Source organism: Calliopsis andreniformis, chromosome 5, assembly GCF_051401765.1.
Source record: "Calliopsis andreniformis isolate RMS-2024a chromosome 5, iyCalAndr_principal, whole genome shotgun sequence".
NCBI lineage: Eukaryota > Metazoa > Arthropoda > Insecta > Hymenoptera > Andrenidae > Calliopsis > Calliopsis andreniformis.
Window position 1 is genome coordinate 2985586 of NC_135066.1, and position 24488 is coordinate 3010073.

At 34.4% G+C, this 24488-nt stretch overlaps 5 protein-coding genes across 11 annotated transcripts; 2 read left to right on the plus strand and 3 right to left on the minus strand.

The window, feature by feature from the left end:
* Positions 1 to 8: 8 nt before the first annotated feature.
* On the minus strand, positions 9 to 3429 carry Twisted (Protein O-mannosyl-transferase 2). 2 transcript variants are annotated; one of them, XM_076379122.1, is made up of 14 exons: positions 3209 to 3429; positions 3039 to 3122; positions 2872 to 2956; positions 2706 to 2810; positions 2524 to 2632; positions 2180 to 2448; positions 2012 to 2118; positions 1747 to 1939; positions 1471 to 1674; positions 1253 to 1404; positions 1085 to 1173; positions 863 to 1011; positions 392 to 801; positions 9 to 320 (listed from the first exon to the last, which is right to left on the minus strand). In XM_076379122.1, exons 1-14 carry the CDS (start codon positions 3307 to 3309, stop codon positions 215 to 217), a joined length of 2163 nt encoding a protein of 720 aa, XP_076235237.1. In that variant the 5' UTR covers positions 3310 to 3429; the 3' UTR covers positions 9 to 214. The 2 variants fall into 2 exon arrangements, with proteins under 2 accessions (XP_076235237.1, XP_076235236.1); XM_076379121.1 differs by having other exon boundaries at positions 1253 to 1674.
* Positions 3407 to 9190, plus strand: Spn-e (tudor domain containing 9 protein spindle E). Its single transcript, XM_076378855.1, has 14 exons — positions 3407 to 3477; positions 3519 to 3548; positions 3635 to 3685; positions 3765 to 3767; positions 3802 to 3823; positions 3886 to 4016; positions 4135 to 4150; positions 4194 to 4400; positions 4454 to 4757; positions 4831 to 5288; positions 5383 to 7104; positions 7179 to 8315; positions 8389 to 8723; positions 8807 to 9190. Exons 1-14 carry the CDS (start codon positions 3407 to 3409, stop codon positions 8943 to 8945), a joined length of 4626 nt encoding a protein of 1541 aa, XP_076234970.1. The 3' UTR covers positions 8946 to 9190.
* A 67-nt stretch (positions 9191 to 9257) lies between these two features.
* On the minus strand, positions 9258 to 11514 carry LOC143179780 (uncharacterized). Of its 4 annotated transcripts, none has more exons than XM_076379139.1 (9): positions 11358 to 11514; positions 11144 to 11256; positions 10808 to 11021; positions 10554 to 10701; positions 10375 to 10489; positions 10211 to 10264; positions 9944 to 10102; positions 9748 to 9872; positions 9258 to 9677 (listed from the first exon to the last, which is right to left on the minus strand). In XM_076379139.1, exons 2-9 carry the CDS (start codon positions 11238 to 11240, stop codon positions 9504 to 9506), a joined length of 1086 nt encoding a protein of 361 aa, XP_076235254.1. In that variant the 5' UTR covers positions 11241 to 11256; positions 11358 to 11514; the 3' UTR covers positions 9258 to 9503. The 4 variants fall into 4 exon arrangements, with proteins under 4 accessions (XP_076235254.1, XP_076235255.1, XP_076235253.1 ...); XM_076379140.1 differs by having other exon boundaries at positions 11325 to 11501; XM_076379138.1 differs by having other exon boundaries at positions 11144 to 11500.
* A 1342-nt stretch (positions 11515 to 12856) lies between these two features.
* Spas (spastin) lies at positions 12857 to 19084 on the plus strand. Of its 3 annotated transcripts, XM_076379124.1 has the most exons (8): positions 12857 to 13162; positions 13283 to 13532; positions 13617 to 13787; positions 14337 to 14597; positions 15379 to 15731; positions 15825 to 16156; positions 16220 to 16530; positions 16685 to 19084. In XM_076379124.1, exons 1-8 carry the CDS (start codon positions 12989 to 12991, stop codon positions 16846 to 16848), a joined length of 2016 nt encoding a protein of 671 aa, XP_076235239.1. In that variant the 5' UTR covers positions 12857 to 12988; the 3' UTR covers positions 16849 to 19084. The 3 variants fall into 3 exon arrangements, with proteins under 3 accessions (XP_076235239.1, XP_076235238.1, XP_076235240.1); XM_076379123.1 differs by having other exon boundaries at positions 12857 to 13532; XM_076379125.1 differs by lacking the exon at positions 14337 to 14597 and having other exon boundaries at positions 12857 to 13532.
* Positions 19085 to 22066: 2982 nt separating this feature from the next.
* Positions 22067 to 24109, minus strand: Rox8 (TIA1 cytotoxic granule associated RNA binding protein Rox8). The gene is made up of 4 exons (XM_076379137.1): positions 24026 to 24109; positions 23105 to 23934; positions 22655 to 22951; positions 22067 to 22509 (listed from the first exon to the last, which is right to left on the minus strand). Exons 2-4 carry the CDS (start codon positions 23690 to 23692, stop codon positions 22216 to 22218), a joined length of 1179 nt encoding a protein of 392 aa, XP_076235252.1. The 5' UTR covers positions 23693 to 23934; positions 24026 to 24109; the 3' UTR covers positions 22067 to 22215.
* Between the last annotated feature and the right edge of the window lie 379 nt (positions 24110 to 24488).

Consider the following 24488-nt stretch of genomic DNA (forward strand, 5'->3'; position numbering starts at 1 on the left):
CTGTAAATAATATATATTATATTTATAAAAGTATAACAGTCTATTTATATGTACAAGTTTTATACAGAATCTCATTAGAACGGCAGTTAGTAATTTGGAGATATCTTTATCAAAAGGGTCTTTATAATCACCACTCCAAATCTTGTCATTTTATATCGTCACGTCCTTATCTCTAAACTATAATTAGTAGAATTTCTTTATAGAACGATCCTTTTCAAAATTCCCAAGTATCCATCCACCTTAAGGAATGCATTGAACTTTCAGGATCTAATGCAGAAGGCCCAACCATACCGTATGCCAATGGAGAAAACAAGTAAAAACTGTAATGAAAGGAAAAAAAACATTTCCAAACCACTTATAAAAATTCATTATGTAGTGAGGGAGTATTTACCTATATACAGTACTTGAAATTACAACAGCCACTATTGTATGGTAGATGACTTGTCCAATTTTATTTGGAAATAGGATAAGTAGGCTGTCAATGATATAGTTTAATGTTATGCCAGTTAACATAGAACTGTATAGCACAGCTGGGAAATAATGATGGAAATATAAGATTCTGCTCATTCCCCAAAACGGCAAATAATGCAATAACCAGCCAATAAATAGCCATTTTCCAGCATTCACTATTTTATGCATTTGTGCAAGTACAGCAGGATGTTCCACACAACCACGCTGCTGTCGTACGCAAGCGTGAATGTATAACGCGATAAAAAGTATTAAGAACACGATGTTACCCCACCATATAATTGGATTACCAAGTAGATATATCCTCAATGTATTGCCAGAAAAAAATTGACCCTAAAAAGCATAATTAGTAGTTACATTTTCACATTTTCCTTCGGGAAATCAAGAAACTTACTCTGTAATTGATTGGCCATTGCCAGGGACGAGATGACACTTCTCCTTCTTTTACTTTCAAGTCTGAATTTCCTTGTAACATGACCGCGTGTGACTCTAGAAATCTGTCTAGAAATCCTGGTGCATAGACTTGAAAACTAACGTTTGGCACTGTTGAAAAAAGGGATGGTAATGAAGATGATTAACAAAACATTATATAATTTATACATTAATATGTACTAACACTTTGCGTAATTATTGTCTTCAATATTCCATAATGCGTTCTTATCTCTCATATTCGGATTACAAGAAACTTCTTGTTGACTATACGCCCTGTATGTCACATATAAATGTTAAAATGTGAGGTACAATACTTTTATTGCTCAGTTAATTAATGAATTTCATAACTAACCATTTAGGCAATGTTTTACCGCTACATGTTAAAACACAGTGATGAAGATAATGGACGAATTTTAGTTTACTCGTCACGGTTTCAACTACATCTCCATCTTTACCATTTATAATCATAATTTTCCATACATCGTTAGCATCGCCAGTACCATTCTGAAAAACAAAAGTATGTATATTGGCATGTAATGAAACACAATAATCGTGAGAAGTCAAACTTACTTCTCCGTATCCTGTAACTTGATAGTGCTTCTTGGATATGGGCGCAATTTCTTTATGTGAATGTAAATTTCGACGCGTAACCATATGCTCTAAACGTATAAGATCACCATGTTTTACTAATACTGGTTCAGAAGGAATATCCTCGGTATCAAATTTTTTTACTAGCCATAAGTTATTATCATCTTTATGAGAGTAAGTTGTAATCTAAAGAAGAACTATGTATTAGTATTTTATTGAAACGTAACTGCAAAGTTATAGGGAAGAATAAGTTAATACTTGTTGCTGTCTAGCTCCAATGCCTTCTGGATACAAATGCCAGTGAGAGTGTAGATATCCTCCACCAGTACGATGATTTTTCAATGTGACTGTAGCGCCATAAGCTAACTGTCGTGGCATTGTAGCATTGTATAATGAATTTCCTTCCAACAAGGACTGAAATTCGGAGCTATAAAATCCATCTCCGCTTCCACTAAAATATTTTAAACTATTAGCATGTTTCTTAAAGTGTACATATAATGTTAGCTATAAGTAATCTTGTTACCTTTTGTTTAAAACAGAAAGATGTATGTAAAAGAATAACATATACAGCAGTATTGGTAAGACAATGAGACAAATGCAGCGTGCTAGTAAGTGTTTCCCCACGTGCGTCTGTATTAATATTAAAAAGATATTAATTTCATAAGACTCGCAGGAATACAGAAAAACTTACAATAGGTTTTGTGAGGTCTCCTAATTCCCTCCACAATTCAAAAGCTGTGTAAAACCCAACCAGAAGGACAACAAACAGGCCAACAAACTTTACACTGATTGTGCATGCAAGCGAAACTCCTGTAAATGACAGCCAACTCCACCACTTCCATGTAAATGGCTCATTGTGAAGGGAACCTACACGTGCCATTCCCCAAGTTGCACACATCATGAAACATAACAATATAGGATCTAGCAAGATGTACTGATTTAATGTCAGCAGTCCAACATCTGGAACATATTAATAATGCAAATTAATATTTTCTGTTTACTAAAGAGGCAATCTACAAGATATAAAAGGCATACCAAATAAAATAAATAAAGCTGCAAATGCAGCTGCCTGGAGAGATTTTGTTAAGTCCCATACAGTGAGGTATGACAAAGGAACTATGGTTGCTCCTAAAAATGTACAAAACTGAAACATACAACATTTTCATAATTTAGATTGCAATCCCTCTTAGTAACTAATTTGTTGTCAGAATACTTACAATTCTCATACCAGCATATTGAACATTTTCAAATTTGTCTCCTGGCTTCTCAAAAGGAAATCTCCCATCATACCCAGTTAAGTATCCTGATAATGCTATTAACATCTAAAAACTAACAATGTAGATTCTTAACACACAAACAGGATCTTATAAAGCTACCACTTACTTTTCCAAGAGGAGGATGGACATCAAAAAAGAATGTCCTATTTATATACCAGCTTCCCATTTTTCCAAAATGAGTTTCATCCCAACTATAACATAAAAGTATCAATATTAATACATCATTAATAATATATTCTTAATACTGTTTCCATGTTTTTTTTTATAATATACCAAACATGTTGTGGTTCTGTAACTTTGTAAAATCTTGTCCCTGCTGTGAGTATCAAAATCACTCCAAAAATATACCACCACTTCCTATAAAAATATGATTAAATAAATTTCATTATCACTATAATAACATATTTACAACTTATAATACATATCAATAGAATTTTACATACAAATCCCTTGTTTCCTGCTTTTCTTGATCCACAGACTGTTTATGCAAATGCATATTCTTTACTTTATGTGAACCTTCTCCAGTGTTATTTGTATTCTTCATATTGTTTCCCTTCTTTTAATTCTCTCAAGACTAAGGTTACGTTATGCTGAGTATTATTTAACGATTAAAATAAGTTGAAAACAGTTATTCAAGTAACATGATTTCTAAATCACGGTGCATACCACAGATTCTTGTATTACTTGTTGAATCTCCAGTAGTTCTTCAAGGGTCAGGACAAATTTCAGGAAGTACCGCTATTGCTTCAACAGTGCCGTAACAATCAAAGACTGGACCCGTGGGTACTGAAAATTCATCCCCTTTTTTATAAAATTTTTAGAATTTTATTATAAAAATGCTTAAAATAAATAAACACAATTGTTTACAGCAATCTTAGTGAGTCTCAGTACTACTTTAAAAATATACATTGGGTCACATAGTAGAAAAATTTATAAACACTAATCTTCAATAAATTTAAACAAAACTAAGCTAATAAATAAATGATGAGATAAAAATAGCAAGTATATTGAACAACTGACTTAGACTTGAATGAAGTCAGGCCACTAAATTTGATAAAGTAATGGGTCTACAATGCCTTTATTAATACAATTGTTTGTGTCATAAACTTTCTGTTTGGAGTTGTTTTATAACATTTCGATTGTTACTGAATCGATCGTAAAGCGTAACAATCGACGCTGGTCGATGTCGGGCAACTCAAGGATTTTTCGATTATTTCAAATCGTTGAGAAGCAAAAAGAATCGAGGCACGTGTAATGTTGATGAGCGTCTTAACATTTTATTGTTGTGTTTCACAGTTGTAAAATGAATAAATAAGTTTTAAATGAAATCGGAGACAAAGTACACGTAGGTAATTATTGTAATTTTTAGTTTTGTAGTTAATTTCGTAAGGGGAAACTTAAGAAATAAATATGTTCGATGGTTTAGAGGCAGTTGCTAAAATGGATGTTCTAGACCTGTTTAGTCCGAAAGGAACTATTAAAAAAAAAGTTTTAGTAGGTCCAACAAGTCGGAGACAAAGGCCAAAGGATATGTCTTTATTAGATGCACAATTAAATTTGTCTACGCGACGTTTAGAAAGCGGTACAGATTATGTAGCAGAATATGTGCAACAAGAAGAGAATGAGCTCTTACAAGTAAGTACATTGATAACAGAAAGATAGTCGTAATTTTGTTTAATTTGCTTTAATTCCAGTCTGTGAATTTTCACAATACAAATGGTCAAACTGACTTCGAAACTGTGTCACAAGGCACAGCTGCTATACAAGATGTGGCTAATGAAGATACATTAAAGATTTACAAAACTTATGACTTTGCTTATCAGCCAAAAGCTAATTTAACAATTACTTCAAAGAAAGATGAAATAGTATCTATGATAGAAACTAATTCGGTTGTAGTCATTCAAGGACCAACTGGTTGTGGTAAGACTACACAGGTGCCACAGTTTATTTTAGATGCCTGCTACAAGAAAAGACTTCATTGTAATATAATAGGTAATTTTGTTATACTAAAACTGAAGTTTAAGTTTATTTGGTCAAACTCTGCATTTATTTGTTATTATTTCAGTTACACAGCCCAGACGTATTGCAGCCATAAGTATTGCAAAACGAGTTAGTCAGGAAAAAAGTTGGCCAGTAGGTACTCTTGTGGGATACCAAGTGGGTTTAATAAACAGTACATCTCAAGATACACGCTTGACTTACTGCACAACTGGTGTACTTTTGCATAAACTAATAAATACAAAGAACATGTTAGATTATACTCATGTTATACTTGACGAGGTTCATGAAAGGGATCAGGATATGGATTTCCTTTTACTCGTTGTTCGAAAGTTATTGCGTACAAATTCACGTACAGTAAAAGTTATTTTAATGTCTGCTACGTTTCAAGTGGAGAGATTTGCTAAATACTTTTCTTCACCTGTGAGAAATAAACTTGTACCTGCACCTATTATTGATATAGCAAAGAGGAATTACTTTAATATTGCTATATATTATCTTACTCATTTGGCTGCACTAGGTCCGGTAAATATTAACTACAATTACTAAGTATAATTTTATTTATGGTCTAATACATTTGGATGTACCTGTTGCATTATACTTTTGCTTTTTTTCATAGCTACCTGATGTATCTGCTTCAGAGCCATGTATCTCAAAAAAAATGATGGACTTTTGTATTAATCTTATCAAAATTTTGGACGATATGGATATGAAAGCTGATGATGCAAACTATAATCCAGAAACACAATATTACGAGAGACACGTAATCCTTGTATTTTTACCAGGAATACACGAAATCGAAGAAATGCATAACTTATTATCTTTACCAAAACACGAGAAAGCAAAATGGGATGTGGTAGTATTGCATTCATCAATTACAAACGAAGAACAGCAGCGAATTTTCCAAAAGCCACCTCACGGTTACCGTCGCGTTATCTTGTCTACGAATATCGCTGAAAGTAGTATTACTGTACCTGACGTAAAATATGTAATTGATTTCTGTTTAACGAAACAACTTATTACCGATCCAAAAACTAATTTCCAATGCCTAGAACTCACATGGGCAAGTAAAGTAAATTGTAAGCAGAGAGCAGGTCGTACGGGACGTGTAACAGATGGGAGAGTGTACAGATTGGTACCAGAAGCATTTTACGAAAATATATTGCCCCGAGAAGCACCTCCTGAAATGTTACGAGCTCCATTAGAGAATTTGGTTCTCAAGGCAAAGGTGTTAGACATGGGAGAGCCCAAAGCTATCTTAGCCCTCTCCCTTGATCCACCTGATCTTAGCAACTTGGAAAGAACGATACTACTGTTGAAAGAAGCAGGTGCACTGCTTAATAAAAATAATGATATGCAAAAGCTTGATGGAGAATTGACAGACCTTGGTCGAGTGATGGCTAATCTTCCATTAGACATCCATATAACAAAATTACTCATGTTAGGTCATGTCTTTAGTGTCTTGAAAGACACAATTATTATCGCTGCTAGTTTATCGGTGAAAGACATGTTCAGCAGTCCTTTTCAACAGAAATTATTAGCATATAATGCGAAACTGTCTTGGGCTGGCAATTCTTGCAGCGATTGCATCGCTTTTATGAATGTCTACAAAGTATGGATCTCTGAGAAAGCAAATCGTCGAATAACCAGTGACGCGGCAGAAAAAAAATGGGCAATGAGACATTTCGTACAGATCAGAGTGTTGCGTGAAGTCAAAGCTCTTATAACAGAATTGACTGGTAGACTGGAAAAAGTAGGGATACGAGAAAGTGCTGGAGTTAATAAAGTTGTTTGGTCAGAACAAGAGCGACCATTTATTTTAAAAATCGCAATTGCTGGTGCCTTTTATCCGAATTACTTTGTTAAAAATGTAGTCGGACAAAGCCATGAATATGCTGGTATAAAACTATTAGGTGGCTTGGATCCATCCAAAACAGTCTATGTACAAGGATGGCCTTTGAGACAACCAGGATTGCTCTATGCTCGTAGAATTCAAGATATTTTCAAAGAACATTTAGCACCAACTGTTGAGAAAATAAAAGTATCTTTCGATTCTTCTACTCGGGTTTATGTACAGTTTACTAAAAACGACACACCTGAAAATCAGAACGTTAATACATCTAGTAAAATATCTCCATTAGTTTACAAAGCTATCAAAATGAGACAGTGTAACATTCCAATGGAAATACCTCTTTTGAACGAAGACGTAGCCATTACACAAGCGGAAAACATGAACTTGAAGAGAAAATGTTACTTCGATAATGGAAACTTTACAAAGGATAATCTCAGACCAGAATTACCAGGTCTACGTATGCCCCGTATTCCCATAATAATACAACATGTACATATCCTTAAAATTCTAAGCTAATATTACGTACAATCAAATATTAATTATTATTAATTTACTCTTTTCAGGTCAGTAGCCCTGGCCGCTTTTGGGTACAGCTGCGGAACTCTAAAGTCAGAAAGGAGGCAGAGAAAATTCAGTCAACTATTGAAGAAATGTTAGATTATTTGGAACACTTCGAAGAACTTCCAGAAGTTGGTACACTGGTAATTGCACCATATGAGCAAAATAATTGCAAAACATACTTTCGGGGTATTATTCAGGGTAATGTGACAGTGCCAAATATCATAGTACGTGTATTTTTTATCGATTATGGTTACACGAGCGAATGCCGACTGTGCGATGTGAAATGTCTGGATAGTAACAACGATCTCGCTAATATTCCTTCATTAGCCTTCGAATGCATTCTAGCAAATGTGAGACCGTCTGTAACCGATAGCTTAACAGACTCTTGGTCAGAAGCTGCACATGACTATTTCTGGATGTTAATTAATAAACCTGGTTTGCTCTTGGGCGACATTTTCTCTGTCGTTAACAGCGTGGTAGCAATAGAATTAATACTTAAACAGAACGAAGAAGAAATCAGCATTAATCAATGCTTAATCGATAAAGGGTTTGCATTTAGAAAGGAAGCAGACTACTTCTCACAATTTAATCATAATTTGAGGATGCAACAATTAGATTTGTCAGATGAGCAATGCTATCATTATGAAAAGTTACAGTATAATCAGGATTATATATCAGATCTTTATCCAGACCCACCTAAGCCTTCTGACTGTTACACGACTGTAAACCTGAAGGGGCCATTTTCACCATTGGAAATAGACCTGAAAAATCTCACAGTGGCTGGTCGAGATAAAAGAGTATCTATGGCTATAAATTCTGTGAATTCAGTCCTTCTGGACACTGACCCAGAAGATTCTTGTCAGCGACTTTTAGTGGCTGCATCCATCTCCCAGAGTGTACATAGTCACAATTTAACATTATACAATACAACATTAATGCCACGTATTCCTGGTCTGACTGGCTTAATTGCATTGATCTTTAGTCCGTATATGGAATTACGGCGCAATGCTTTTGGAACTTGTTACATTGGCGCTTTGTGTGGACTAGGATATGATCCTGTAACCATGAAAAGTATTTATCCAGAACATGATATCGAGCTTTACTTTGACGCCGAAATTGGTCTGGACGATATGCAGTTTGTAAGTACAATGTTCAGAGTGAATTTTTCTATTTTAAACACTTTTGGATCATTGTTTTTTGTTCCTTTATTAGATAAATAGATTGAGACACTGGATGAACATTGGAATGCAAATAAATCATCCGTCCCAAAATGTTGATAACACGGAAGAGGTGATTATTTGTCAAAACAGAATAAAAGATGCATTATTGAAGTTGATCGATAAGAAACGGAAACCACAATCGCCAGAACTGATTACTAACTTTGATAAATGGAATCTGTACCCTGAGCACTTACGTCTGCAACCTAATAGGGTATCCATGATCATTAATAACATATATAGTTTGCACAATGCATTGGATTTAGAAGAATCATCTGATATGGAAGAAATGACAAAACATTTGAAGGACTTACGAGCATTAACAATCGAGTAAGTATATTGTGGAAAATGAATGTTAATATAAACTTTTTTAATTCATTTCAATTAATAAATATTTGTTTTTGTTGTGACAGAGATCCAAGGAAACCTGGGAACACTAATATCCCTTGTAAATTATGCAAAGTCACTTTGATTGACATTTTCGATCTTTGTGGTCATTTATACACAGTACAACACAGAGAGAACGAAAAAAGTCTAGGAATAGAGCTTTAAGACTATTGAATAAGGAAACCACATGTACTGACGAATAAAATCATATTTACCTCGTATTATTTTACACGATTGACCAAATACTAAAGAAACTAAAATTGTGTTAATTAGTATCTAATGTAAAATATTTTTTTTGCAGAGTATTACGTTGTGATAATAATAGTAAGAATAATTACTATCCAGTTATAACTATACATATTTGTTCTAATTTTTTGTTTAACGAACATGGCAATTTTGTCATACAGATACATTTATAATATTGTTGATAACTTTTCTTTACGAAGTTTATAATGTTTTTTAAAAAGAAGTATTTTTGTAAAAGGAAAGAAATAAAACTAATCAGTATTATATATGTTACCAAAATAATATACACATTTATATATTATATCCTAAACAATGCATATATACTACAATCAACCGAGGAAGATAAAAACGACTTTTTTACAATCCTTATGTAAGCGTGACAAATATATTTTGAAGTATGATGGTGACTGTATATATATATATATATACAAATAACGTGATCGGGTATCTCAGTTTAAGCAAGTGTTAAATAATATCCTAGACTTCCCTCTGAAGATATCTTGCACCAGGTTGAGTGTACAATAATCGACCAGGTACATTTGCACCGGAAGCACTAACGTAAGTACCTGGTGGCGGGGGTGGATATGGAGCTGGCGGAGGTTGCGGTGCTCTTACTGGATACCCTGACGTAATTCCTCCAGTTTTGGCGCCCTGTTGTAAAATCATCCCATAAAAATATCAGATTATATAAATTAATATTCTCTTTAAGTATAAGAAGTACCTGAGGCGGTTGTTGAATCGGTATAGCTCCACCGTGAACTGTGACATGACTGCTCGGTCGTAAATAAAATTTATCTTCTGCATAGGCACCTTTATGATCCAATGAATGTAAACTCGTCACGTATGCTTACAAATAAAAATGTTTTTATTAGCCTTTGCCACCTGAATTTGATCAAAGAGATATGGTTTCAATTTACCAGTTTGATGTGACGATAACGTCGCCCTGTTCCCTGAGAGATACACTGATTTAGGAGGTTCAGGTTCTCTAGAAGGCTGTGACGTCGGTGCAGGATAACTGTAAACACTTTGGCCGGTTGGGGTTGAATAAAAACTGGATGCAGAATATTGATTATTTTCTGTAAGACAAGACATAATGACAAAATGAACAACTGAAAATGTAAATGTTAGTAATGATGTCTTTTTAAAGCAAGAGCATGGAAATTAAAGAAGGTTTATTCACTCACTGTTCCATAGAACAGCTCGGGAATCGCCAGATCTCCTAGCTGCTTCCTCAGATTCTATAGAAGCATAAATGTCTTAGTTTAATACTGCCTTTCCTTCTTTTCTTGACAAATATAAATATATCTTTCAATAGAAAAGTATAGTTTTTATAGAAATGTATACTTACTAGAAGGTGGAGGATTGTAACTTGGAATTGAAGGTGTTGGTTTGTATCCATAACCAGTATGATACGGAGAGGCTGTTGGAGGTGGCGAAGGACTATGTGTCCTCTTTAATGGGCCCTAGAGAAGCAGAGATCTATAATGTGATTCTCATGTCTTACAAGCACAAATTACATTTACTTACACTTGGTAATAAAGTATGAGTCGGTGCAACAGCAACTTTATAAAGAGAATTACTGCTTTGCGGGGATGGAAGAAACACTTGTGGATGAACTACTCTGGGACCAGCTCCAGGATATCCTCCTACTGCTGTCAGAACCTCTGAACAAACACTGCAGGAAAATAACATCTCTTTATAGTACCAGAGACATCATACATTAATTTACATAATATACATTAATAATATACATTAATTCCTTATTAAAATACAATACAAACTTCTCTTTAATTAACTGCCTCCTTCTATTGTCATCTTCATTTAGAACTTTCTTTAACTGTAAGAACAATTGATGCTTCTCATCTTTCAGTTGTGACAGTTCATTCTCGAGATTTGATATTTGTTCCCTGGTTTCACCTAAAGTCATTACATCCTGTTTCTGTTGACGCTCCCTCTCTTTCCTTTGCCTTTCTTCTTCAGCATCTGCTTCTTGCTCTGAAGAAAGAATTAAAATTAAAAAAAGGGAATATAAAAGAGCACTTATGTATTTTAGAGAAATTGCTGGCACATCTGGAGGATATCTGACATACATCAAATTCTACTTTGAATAAGGTTACCTTGTTTCTTTCGTTGTCGTTCCCTCGTAATGTGGGCTTTTAACGCCTGCCACATTTGTTCGCTACGCTGAGGTGGACCCACAATTACCGCAGGCATTTTTAATTAGTTTTTCCTAATTACAACGAGATATATAAGCTTATACGATACAATGACAGATCGTAATTACATTTCAATATGTACTTTTTGTGTACATCACTCTACTTGACAACATACAGCCATTGACGAAGTATAGGATAGAGTGGATAGACCATAGACCTATCACCCAATATATCTTCGAGCAACACTTCAGAATTTATTTTATACTCTTTATTCATTAATTCATTTATAATCTGAGTATCCAGAATACTTATTAAGGCACCATAATTTATTACGCCTCAATTATGATCAGATATATTGCATAATCATCACAAAAAAAGCTTTTGTAGAATTATGCGGCGACGCCTTTGCGTCTGCAAATTCTCAGCACCGACGCCTATGAATCGCGTGTCAGAATTATGACAAGGGGGGCGCAAGTGGAAATTGTCAGAATAAGAGGCCAGTAGATGGTGCCACTAACATGTGGACTCAGGACCGTAGCATCTGGGGTCCTGGCCCTTTAAATTAAATTATTAAAATTGTTAAGAAACAGTGGTGAAATTTTTCAGTCGACACTTGATCCGTTTCCTGCTCAAATTGGAGGTCCAGAAATAAATCTTTTGATGTCATATTCTCCTGATCTTTGCTTCAAATTTTGACGAAACTTTTTGGCTGACATTTGATCATTTTCCCGCCTAAACTGGAGGACCAGAAATACCTCTTTTACTATCATATTATCCTGATATTTCGATTTTTGACGAAATTTCAGTCGACACTCATCATTTTCCCGCCTAAATTGAAGCCTCAGAAATACTTCTTCTGCTATCATATTCTCCTGATATTTACCTCGATTTCTACTGACATTTTTTAACCAACACTTATTCATTTTCCTGCTCAAGTTGAAATCTGAGACATACCGCTTTTGCTACTATAATCTCCTGAAACTTACCTTCATTTCTGAACAAATATTTCGGCTGATAGGTAAATTACCATCCTATCTAATCTGCGAAATTGAGAGTACTTCTATCATATTTCTTTTGAGAATTATTGCTTCAACAAGCGCTCAAGTTGTAAGCAAAGTATAGAAATGAATAATGATTATAAAAAGAAATAATTGGCTGACTCTTCCAGCCCGCCTTATGAATGAAAAAGAAACAAAACAAATAGACCGATAAAAACAGAGAACAGGAGGGACATCAAAATACACGCATGTGCAAAAGAATTCCTCTAAAGGGCGCAAGTGCAAGGATAATCCATCTTGCGTGAATATATACCGAAGGTGCATGTAATCATCATGTAATACAGGTCTTCTCTTTGTGTATATATGTTTTGTATACGTGATTTGTAAAACGACGTTTGTCGATGTTCATATATCCATGTTATCACACATCAATGATACAAGTTAAACGCGAATCAAAACAAGCGATGCTGAAGAAGAGCACGACTCGCTCGATTTTGTTCGTAATTCACCGATTCCGAGAATCTCGGAATTCTGAGTCCTCTCGTTCGTTTCTATCAGCCCGCTCGTCGTTGGAGACGATCGTTCCAAACAGTGCGATTATCATTAAACAAAGGCGCTCGCCGAGATTGGGTGACAGTTTTTAAGAAGAAAAAACGGGGAAAATGGTGTAAGGCGTTAAAAATTGACTCCTCCTTCTTCTAATCTTCGCATAATATCGGGAATGTCGGAATGTTTCGTTCAAAGAATCCTTGACGGATTAACGAGCGTGATTCGTAACGAAACGAATTTGAAAATTTTGCTATAGGAGATGTCTTACAGTGATGGCGGACGTCCGATACGAAAATTCGGCACAAAATCGCCGAAGAAACTTTGCGTGACAAAGAATGAGAATAGCGATAAAACCACAACTACTATTAATTGCAATAACCACCATCACAATCACTATCATAGTCATCGCTTTCTTGATAACGTTCAGCCGTCGGTACATAAACGTAATCTCTATATTGTTTCATTCCCATTGATACTGCTCTTCAATGTTTTGAGAACGCTTCTCTATCAGTTATTTGTGGTGTTTAAGTATTTGTATACATCTACATCTCAGCTGATCCAACGAAGGCAAGCTTCCAAACAAGCCTGTCAACTGGAGGTGGTGGTCGGTCAGAAGTCTGTGGAGATCTTGAACAATAACTTAACTAACGTTGTTCAGACTGATAGTGAGGGAATGTCGCAGTTACCTAGAAGACCTGTTGGTCATGGACCTGGTGATCCACAGCTAGCAAAACAGAAACACCATCATCGTAGAGCCTTTGAATTTATCAGTAAAGCACTTAAGATAGACGAAGATAATGAAGGTAGTATGTTGATAAATTGTACATGTATAGATATAAAATGTTTACATATGATTCCTGATCAGCTGTTTTCGTACTCTTTATTAGGTCAGAAAGAATTGGCGATTGAACTCTATAAGAAAGGTATTGGAGAGCTGGAAAAAGGAATAGCCATAGAATGTACTGGTGGTAGAGGAGAAGTATGGGAACATGCTCAAAGGCTTCATGATAAAATGCGTACTAATTTGGCAATGGCAAAAGACAGACTTGACTTCCTTGGTTTGTAAATTGATATTATGAATAGATGTCATATTTCTTGAGCTGTTCTACTTTTATACGAAATTCAAAGCACAGCCTGCATTTAATATTGTTAACACATGTGCCACAATCTTTTCTACACAAGTATACATTACTTGTAGACAAAGATCTACAGTAACAGCTTAAGAAATAATGTAATATTAATGTATTCAGCATGCTCATGTGTTAATTGTTCTATAATGTTTACGCGTATGCGTGAGTGTGTGTATGTATCTACGTGAGAATGTATATGTGTGTGTATGCATGCGCGCGTTATTTCTTTCTTTGATAAGTTTATTTTTGGCACATTACGTTCCTTCATGAGCGGTGCAATAAATTTATGTATAAACTAGTGCCGAATTTCGTATAGCAGCATTTTTAATAGCCATCAGCGCGTCCATGTCATATTTTGATCCTAGTTAAATAGTTGATCATATTCTCTAAAGAGTCGAAGAAAAATTTATGAGTTCAATCTGTACTTAGTTATTTAGCCTACTGCAGCATGGCAGAGAATGTTTTTCCTTTTTGTAGTGAGTGTGTGTGAGCTGAAAAAGATGGATATCTCCAATGAATATCACCCTCCTGGAAATAAAGTGGACAGCGAACATCCAGGAAAGAATCTGAGGGTCCGTCGCAATATACACACATTACAAACAACACGATCTCCTTTAAACATAAATCACACAAAAAATACAAACAGTACACAAACAGTGAACATAGGGCAGAATACATGTACCCAAATTCCCAAGTTAAGGCCACGTTCACCAAAAAACTATTGTGCCCATTCAGAAGGTACTGTTTGTCTGAAGTTCTGGGCTTTCATGCAGCCTTTGACTGTAAATTTGTTAATACGATATTTATAATAGTCGCTTTCCTAAAAATATTAATTCTATTCCATTTTTAATACATGCACTCGTACAATTTTTTGATACAGTTGAACAAATAGTAGTTGTAGGCATGTCTTTTACATTGACTGGTATATTTATAGTAGCTGTGCTATGTTGTAGTAATCTAGTATAGTATTTATTTGAATACAAATTTTCATAGGATAGAAATGATTTACATGTAAATTAAAAAAGTATGTGTATGAACCAATGAATGAGTTAGAAAAAAAAATTAGTTCATATGCACGAATATATGCTTTACATTAAAATTTCAAATTCTGTTTGGAGAATAAATTCCATTAAATTAAAAAATACACAAAGTTAAGACTATACATGCATTTTACACACTGTATTTAATGTTTAAATATAGCATTGTTTTAAATATGTCCATAAATGTTTTAACAGATTAACACACTTATAAACTATTAACAGTAAGATCTATATGTTGCTTTCAACATTTCATTTAAATATTAGATCTTCATGTTATCATAGCAAGTGCGTTTGAAATTTATTATATTAATATCAATTACGTTAATCGTATATTCCATTTTAAACTATTTGTCTTGTAATTTATTATTTGCAATAGTTTTAAATACTAGATTCGTTGAGAGTTTGCATTTGATAATAATAGTAGTGAGCTTCATTTATATATTTTTATCATTTACGCTTACTTTATGGTACTGTTGTAGCCTCTGGAAGGAAGTTATCTGTTCCTGGAAAAAGAGTGGGCACAGCCATAAGTAAAAGTCAGACATTGCCGCGCAGTATGGGACGCTCAGCATCGGTTCAGCCTTGCCATAGAGTCACGCCTGTTAAACCAACATCTACACCACCCTCAGTGAAGAGACAATTATCTGTACCTGGAAATGGTTCACCTATAAGGAGACCAGGAACACCTACTGCATCGAATAGTAATAGAGGAACACCTACTAGAAAAGTACCTATTTTAAAGGGTGTAGATCCAAAACTAGCGCAAGTAATTGTCGATGAAATTTTGGAAGGAGGACCAGCGGTACATTGGGAAGACATTGCTGGTCAAGAGGTTTGCTGCTATTATATATTGTCAACTTTAAAAAAAAAAGAAAAAGCAACGCAAGAACTTCATACAGATATTCTTCTCTGTTTCTCAATATAGACTGCAAAACAAGCACTGCAAGAGATGGTGATCTTACCCTCATTGAGACCAGAATTGTTTACTGGTTTACGAACACCTGCGAGAGGACTGTTATTATTTGGTCCACCAGGAAATGGGAAGACATTACTTGCTCGTGCTGTGGCTACCCAATGCCATGCTACATTTTTTTCCATATCCGCTGCTAGTCTTACATCAAAATATGTAGGGGAAGGGGAGAAACTAGTGAGAGCTCTTTTCGCTATAGCGCGAGAGTTACAACCATCTGTGATCTTTATTGACGAAGTGGATTCACTGTTAAGTGAACGTAGAGATAATGAGCATGAAGCTTCAAGGTATGTTATGTTCAAGCTTAGTTACGCAGCACAACAATTAACGAATTAATAATTACTATGCAGGCGTTTGAAGACAGAATTTTTAGTTGAATTTGATGGGTTACCATGTAACCCAGATGAAAGGGTTCTCGTAATGGCTGCTACAAATAGACCTCAAGAATTAGACGAGGCTGCGTTAAGAAGATTTACAAAACGAGTGTATGTTACATTGCCAGACTTACGGACGAGAATCATGTTATTAAAACGGCTTTTAGCTAAGCATAATGACCCACTGACACCAGAAGAATTAAATGAAATGGCAGTCTTAACCGAAGGCTATTCTGGAAGCGATCTAACGGGTTTAGCAAAAGATGCAGCACTTGGACCTATTAGAGGTAAAATTAGATCTTATTATTTATCACAATTCTTGTTTTCTTCCTTAAACTGGACTGAATGGATATTAAGATTTTGGCCAGACAGTCTAACGAAACGAACTGAGTATCTATAAGAATAAAAAGTCTGACATCTTAATATATCAATATTACGTAGAATTGAATCCAGATCAAGTGAAGGAATTGGATCTTAACTCCGTACGCAACATTACAATGCAAGATTTCCGTGATTCGCTCAAAAGAATTCGTAGATCTGTATCACCCGCAAGCTTGGCCGCTTATGAAAAATGGAGTTTTGAATACGGTGACGTAAGTCTATGATTTTTAATCCGAAGCATGGGGCTTATATTACATTCGACTATCGGCTAGTTCAATAACAAGTAGAAAAGAAGAGAAACAGAACAATGGAAAATACTACAAAAGTGACTTTCTGCGATATTAATTATTACAGAATGTAAATACAGCTGCTTTTACATTTTCTAAGCTAATTTGTAAATGATAACATCTATATACATATAAAAGAAGAAATGTTACGCTAAGCGAAAGGCACTCTTGTTATGTACTCTTTTTTAAAATCATATTACAGCAACAGTGCTGTAATATTAACAGCTTTATACTAAGTACATATGTATACACGTAATACATTCCATACTCCATCCAGTAATCAGGTATTATAGATTTAAGTTTCACCGTAGCAGAGTTGATACCAAAAACTCATTATCCATAATTATATACTTTGCACTGCTAATATAATTTCTTTATAGATATTATAGTTCGTTCCTCTTTTTATTTATATTTTCGTTAACGAGGAGCCTTAATTCTGCCAAACTATAATTCACATTTTGCTATTTAAGTGCTAGGCATTAAAATGTATACAGTTCTTATAATATCAAAAAGGTACAATCCTTCGAATAACAATTGCAGTATGCACTTTTATCACAAAAAAGCAGTGTAAATATTTAATTACTAATTAAGCACAATTAAGTTGAATGATATTAGTAGGAAGACTGCATTTTCACATGAAACGACTCACGTCCAATCAGATAATAAGGAAGTTAATATAATTGGAAGTAAACTAATTATCTACTGATGTAATCATGTTGCCAGATAAGCATAAAGATGAATAGAAATTGACGGTACCTTGTACAAGCACGTACTGAAAATGTGAAGCACGCAAGTAGAAGTGTTTTTGGACACATAAGTTTTGTAAAAATAGTAAACTGCACACATTATATGATGTAACCAAAAGAATATATCGCAAGTATTGTTCTTGTTATGTTTGATAATATCTCAACTATTCAGTTAATAATTGTTAAAACGATATCAATCATAATTATCAAATTGCGTGTGATGTTCTGATTCGACGAGATTTCTATAAAACAACGAACTGGAAATATATCTAAATTGCGTGAAATTGAAAAAATATTTATTATTTGTAAGTAACTATTGTCAGTGAAAAAATTAATATTACGATATATCATATGCTATCAAAGAAAGTCGCACATATAAATGTTTTTGATATTTACCTCTATTGCTTCAAATGCTCAAATGAAAGTGATTGTGCTTGTACTATATAATCACTGGTTAAAAAACGCGTTTATCGTAAAACTGTACTGATGAACTTCAATGTTACTATAACATTGCTTCAGTTAGAGATTATTTGTATTAGTCCTCTTGATTTTACTTGACGTATATATTTGTTTATAGGAGAAGCGTGTAAACGATTACTTTCTTCAAAGTAGCGATTCGGTATACTTTTCTTTTCTAATGACATTAATGCAACGAGTTTAAAGCTTCTCTGGTGTGATGAATAGTTAATACTAATTGGTAATAATAAATATATACGCATAGAATATACGTGGCATATGTTAAAGTTCTTTCATTTCCGCCACGCATTTTAACGAAGAAAGAATTGTACTTGTTAGAGTTTCCATGTGAGTTGTAATTGATGTAGAATCTTAGAAAAACAAATGTAGGAATCAGACATACATTTGCAGCACAAAGTGCGCACCAATCTATGTCAAGAACACAAATTTACAATTGAAGATGCAAGTAATGCCAAATACGTTCAGTTTTAAAGTAGTACGTCGACCCAAATATGTTAAGTTTGATGCACAGTGCTAATTATCATATGTAATTAGTTGAAATGATACCTTCCTAATAGCAAATTAATGTTGATATTTTTTGTGTTAAAATAATTTGCGGTTAATACAATAATAGTGTATATATTAAGTTTAATTTTAATTAAGAATTTTTTTTCTTATAATCTGCACTGATCTTTGTTACTACAAAATTGAATTATCTTACATACATACGAGTAGAATAAGAAAATGAATTAAGTTTTTTCAATGATCTTGCACAACAGACTGTTATCAATATGGGTATATATATATTTACAACCCTGGCCTTCCATGTTAAAAACACGCTCAGTCTTGATTAAGTTATTTTGCTACTTTTATAACTTGTAATAGGGAATTTCTTAAAAATATAAGCAGAATAACGCCAATATTAAGTAATGCTACTTAAGCTAAAAATAAAATGTGGTTTGATTAAGAGATATTAGCGAATGTTTACACGGATTACGTTTCTTTAAAAACTGCATTTTGGTCTGTAAAACTTGAACTCCCAATCTTTCTCTTGATGTCATTGAGAAGATTAATCATATAGCAATAATTTTTTACATCTATGTTAATCACAGAGCATCGTTACCTTCGGTGACGAATAAACTTTTTTACACAAACGTGCAGCAAAACAGAATTATTGGCAAAGTACACGATTTAATTTACAAAACGAAATATAGAAAAATTATAAAATTTATTTATATTTTTTGAATGATTCCCTACGAGTTTTTATGAAATATATTTTCACTAAATATCCACCTCTCATTTTTCAACAGTAATGTAGATGTATAGAAAAAGGATATGTTGAACAAGACAGAATACAATTGTAGTTTGCAATTTGGAAGTTTTGTTGAGCAACTCTTTAATGTATTGTAGTGTTCTTCGCTCAATAAAGCATACTTAATTAACGTTTATATACTCAGTGATATCATGCAATTAAATGATAACTTTTAAATATAATTGAATAGAGTAGCATCACTTATTGTACAGAAATACAAGATGTATTCTATTTAATATTTTGTCGCCGTATGATCGAGAGCGAGGAACGCATGTTTTGTGTGCAATAAAATATATAGTACAAATTGTTCTAGCGCTTTTCATTAAAAAAAATTGTCGTTGCTTCCAAATGAAAATCAGTTAAATTATTTACGATTTTGTTGCATTGTTATGTATGTCTTAAGTGTAATGTTAACGTATTTCTAGTTGATATTGTTTATAATCGCGAAAAAATATTTCTGTTTATGTCATAGCAGTATATTTAGTACTTTTTGTACTAAAACGATGTAACAATGCACCTTTTAAATTATATTTAATCCCAAAAATATATATAGAATGATTGCATTACCTTTACTACGTCACAAACATTGTGTACTTAGCATTGAATTGTAGTGTCGGCTCAAAATATTGTCTTCTATTAGCAAGTCATCCAGTCATAACTATTTTAAGTATTTGACAAAATGATTTGTCGTAAAGAATATCTTCGGTTAACGTAAGTAATGATTATTGTAAAAGTATGTCAGCTGTAAAATAAAATTACCTTGTATGTACTTAAAAAACGTATTTTATATTATTTTTACATTCAACCAGTTTTATAAATGAAGGTACTACGTCTCTTACAAATTTAAAAAAACACTTTTGATATTATTTCATAACTTTATATTTTATAATAACGTGGGCTATGAAATAATACAAAATATTGTGTATTTTAAATATTTATTCCTTTTTTTTTTCATTCAAAGGACAATTTGTTTTTATTATAAGATAACATTATCCTAAGCATTTTCGAGGGTTCCACACCCTGCTGTACCTAAATTACTCTTTATATAACATTTTTTTTTTGTATGTCTTCCTTCGGTTCACTGATTATTATTAATCCATAGACAAGTTCTTTTTTCTTCTTAAATTGGCTCTTCGTCGTTCGATATCACTTATCGCAGTCAATTAATCATTGCTATATTCGACTTTGTGTTTCTTCTGTTATTACATTCAGTACTGACTTTATACAAATGGGTTTTGAAAGGATTATGGCTTCTTATCGTCGGTGGTGAAGCGAAGTGTTAATCAATTTTCGTTATTGTAATTCATTCTGATGTTTTATTTTGACCGTTACACGCAACTTGTTAACTTAACGAGAACCTAAAATTATACTTCTAACACAATTATGTCTTGAACAGTAATTAGAAGCAAATACTTCAAATAAAAATAAATATTAAAGCTAACTCTACTGAAAATTAAGGAATGCAATGCTATTAAGATTGTGTAACAAATTTCTACTGCATATTAACTGGAAGACACGAAAATATAAGTATCGTGCCATGCGATAATTACAACAATGAAAGAACATTGGATTATATCAAAAGGTGATTGTCAATTTATATACTGATTGTTACGAGACAACAAATTCTTGACATTCCATACTTCATTCAAGAAAAATACAATTAACTTTTTAACACATAAATTTGATAAACGTAGAACAGTAGTGACTCCAACTTTTATCGGAAGTTTTTTTTTTTCTCGTTACGTTTACATTATACTGTCATAATTATACAAAGGTTCACTATTTGCCTGTACAGATGTAAAGGAATCACTAGGGTATCTGTAACGTGGTGCATCTAATTAAATTAAATCCAATATAAAAGCAATTCGCCTTCGACGCGTTTCCTGGAATATTTTCTTTAAAACACTTTGTACGAAAGTTTTTGTACATTTACCACCGACGATAAATATCACATAACGAGGAAAGTTTACAACTCGTTTACAGACTCGCGTAGTTTATTTTAATAGGGGCCCTGCATACGTCAAAGCATGCATCCAAATCTAGCTACATCACAGGCGCCGTGTCTACCTATACTCTCTATATCTTATACTATGTTCAATGTCGTACTTCATGTTTACCATAAATGAACATTTATCCCTGTTCATTAATGATTCGAAATAAACTAAAAGATCGGTAATTGTGGCAAAAATATTAAAAATATAACAACGCAATGGTCGCATACATACGTACACCTTACGCAGCACAACGAATGCAGGGCTCATCAAGGGGCTGCAACCTTAAGTTCAGAAATATACCTCATTCAACACCATGGGTATAAACTGTTTCGAAAAGATTATTGTATCACACTGATGGATTGACTGCTACTATAAATTTATTATGTTTTTTCTTTAATTCTTTAATGAGCACTGCAAGATGAACTTGCATCATGTTAAAATGTTACACGTTTCTATTGTTTGGCAAGGGAAACGTATAAAGGAAATATATATTTATATGTGTGTGAATGTGTATATATATGTATATATATATATCACTTTGAACTTTTGATGGAATAGTTCCTTTAAAGAGCGATTTAACGTCAGTCGATATTGGGACAACCGAATTTAGGAGCTTTACTTTTTTACAGTGTAGTACTTCAGTCGAAGTAAGACCTGGATACTTGTACATATGATGTTGCAGTCAAGATACCGATAAATTTGTTGGAATAGGTATATGACAGAACAGTTTTTGCAGGAGCCCCAAGGGCAAATGTATCATATGTAACAATTAGTTGACGCCAATCAATGATCAATTTCATTGCGTAGGGTATTGTGGCATGGTGTATGCTACCATAGCAGGTTGCTGACCTGGTGGTAATGGTGCAGTTGCAGTCGGTGGTGCGGCGGTTGCTTGTGCAGGTTGCCATGTGCCTGCTCCAGGTGCAGGCATTCGCATGCTATTCATGTATTGAGCCTGTTGTCCATAATATTGGCCATAGTACTGAGCAGGTTGTAAAAATTGACCCTGCATTTGTGGGTACCCTTGCGGATACCAGTAACTCATTTGCTGCCCATATCCATATGCATATTGACCAGCTCCAGCTGTAACCTGTTACGCAAAATAATATATATTCTATTCCACATAATTACAGAACACGAAACATATAAACCAACTTTAATACAAAGAGTATTTGAAATTAGATGTAAAAGATTTGAATTCAATAAACATCATTCACAAAGTACATATACACAACCTGTTGAGCTTGGTGATTTGCATTCGGACCCACACTATTAGGATCTCCATTTTCCTTTCCCCAAAAACATTTAACAATGCTACCATTAATTTCTGTATTATGTGTTGATTCTATGGCATGCGTTGCCGCTTCCTTAGTAGTAAATTTGATGAATGCATATCCTTTATCTTTGAATACTCTTATATCCTGAATAGTACCAAACGGGGAGAATGTTTTGGTTATCAGTTCATCCGTAATACCATTTGTGAAACCTCCACAATATACTGTGCAATTGGTTGGACTACTTTGGTTATATACCTATCAATGACAATACACAAGAACCATAAAAAAACCATTGTTTATACAAAACTAAACATTGAGTCAACAAATTGAGTAAAACCAAATTGTGCATCCTAAACAGAGAAAATACAGAGAAACCAGAATGGAGGATGTTAGAAACTAGTGTCCTACCTCTTCGTAGTTAGGTTTACTATTATTTGAGTGTCGTGGCCTTTCTGATCTTGGCGGTGGTGGTTTCCTGGTGGACCAGTTTGTCCTGATACTTCTGGAACCAAGCCACTGACCGTTCATCGCCGCTATCGCCGCCTCAGCCTCAGACTTTTTCACAAACGACACAAAAGCGTATCCTTTGCTCTTCATGGTTTGCGGGTCCCGGACGATCCTGCAGTTGCTGATCTCGCCGAATGGCGCGAACGCCTCTTTCAGCGTTTGCGTCTCGATCTCCGGCGAGAGGTCGCCAACGAATATGTGATGATGATTACTGGTGTCCAACTTCGGCTGATTTCCAGGGCTCGTTGCCCAGTTAACCTTCATTTCCTTATGCAGGAAGGATCGCTTGTTCATGGCGGCTAGCGCTGTAGCCGCGCATTGATGATTCGTGAACTCGACGAATGCATAGGGATCGTTTCCCGGCTCCCTTATGATCTTGCATCCTTTAACGGCACCTATTTGCGAGAAAAGTGCGCACAAGAGTTCCTCCGACACCGAAGCGTCTAGATTACCCACATAGAGCGTTCGCGGATTGCTTTCTTCGCTCATGCTCGCTCCTCTCAGAACCCCCTGGTGTACTTCCGTATTTAACTAATTTCCTTACGTTCCGTCAGCTTAATTTCACCGTTCACACGTTCAGCGCGTGGTACGTGCATTTACCTGGACCCCAGCATCAGAATTCAGGTTTTCTCGCCTTTTCCAAACGAACACGGACGGTTGAACGCGAAGCTACACCCAGCCTCTACGTCATACTAACATAAAATGGCCGCTCTCCTGCTTCGCCACTTTCCCTTCAATCATCCGCAGAAATGTTCGTATTACGTCGATTAACTTACGGGAAAGGACGCCTCTCTCGTGTCTATTCCGTTCTGTTTTACCTACCTACGTAACGCTCGGCGAAGCGACTCGTATTACTCGAATGTTTTACGGCTAAAATACAAAAGAACACGTGTTTTTGTATCATCCGTCGAGGATTTCATAACAGGTAGCGCGAAAACGCTTGTGAATCATTGGCCTACGAAATTCACTAGACCAGATTTTCTTAAAGGCTGCTTTTCAATCGATTTCTATTACACGCTGGACGTGCTAGTATCTTTACTTTTCCACTTTTTTTTTCTTATCGCGAACGTGTGATTGGTCACGAAACTCTATACTTTGGAAATGTCGTTAGTTGAAAACTGGTAAACGAAAATACGAAATATTATTTATTTAATTTTATTTAACGATTTCGTTCAAATTGAATGTTTCGTAATAATCGAAATATAGGTATGTACTTTATACATGACTGTAAGCTGATTTTAGCTGTGAAGTAAGTAATATTTTCCATATGTAATAGAATTGAAAA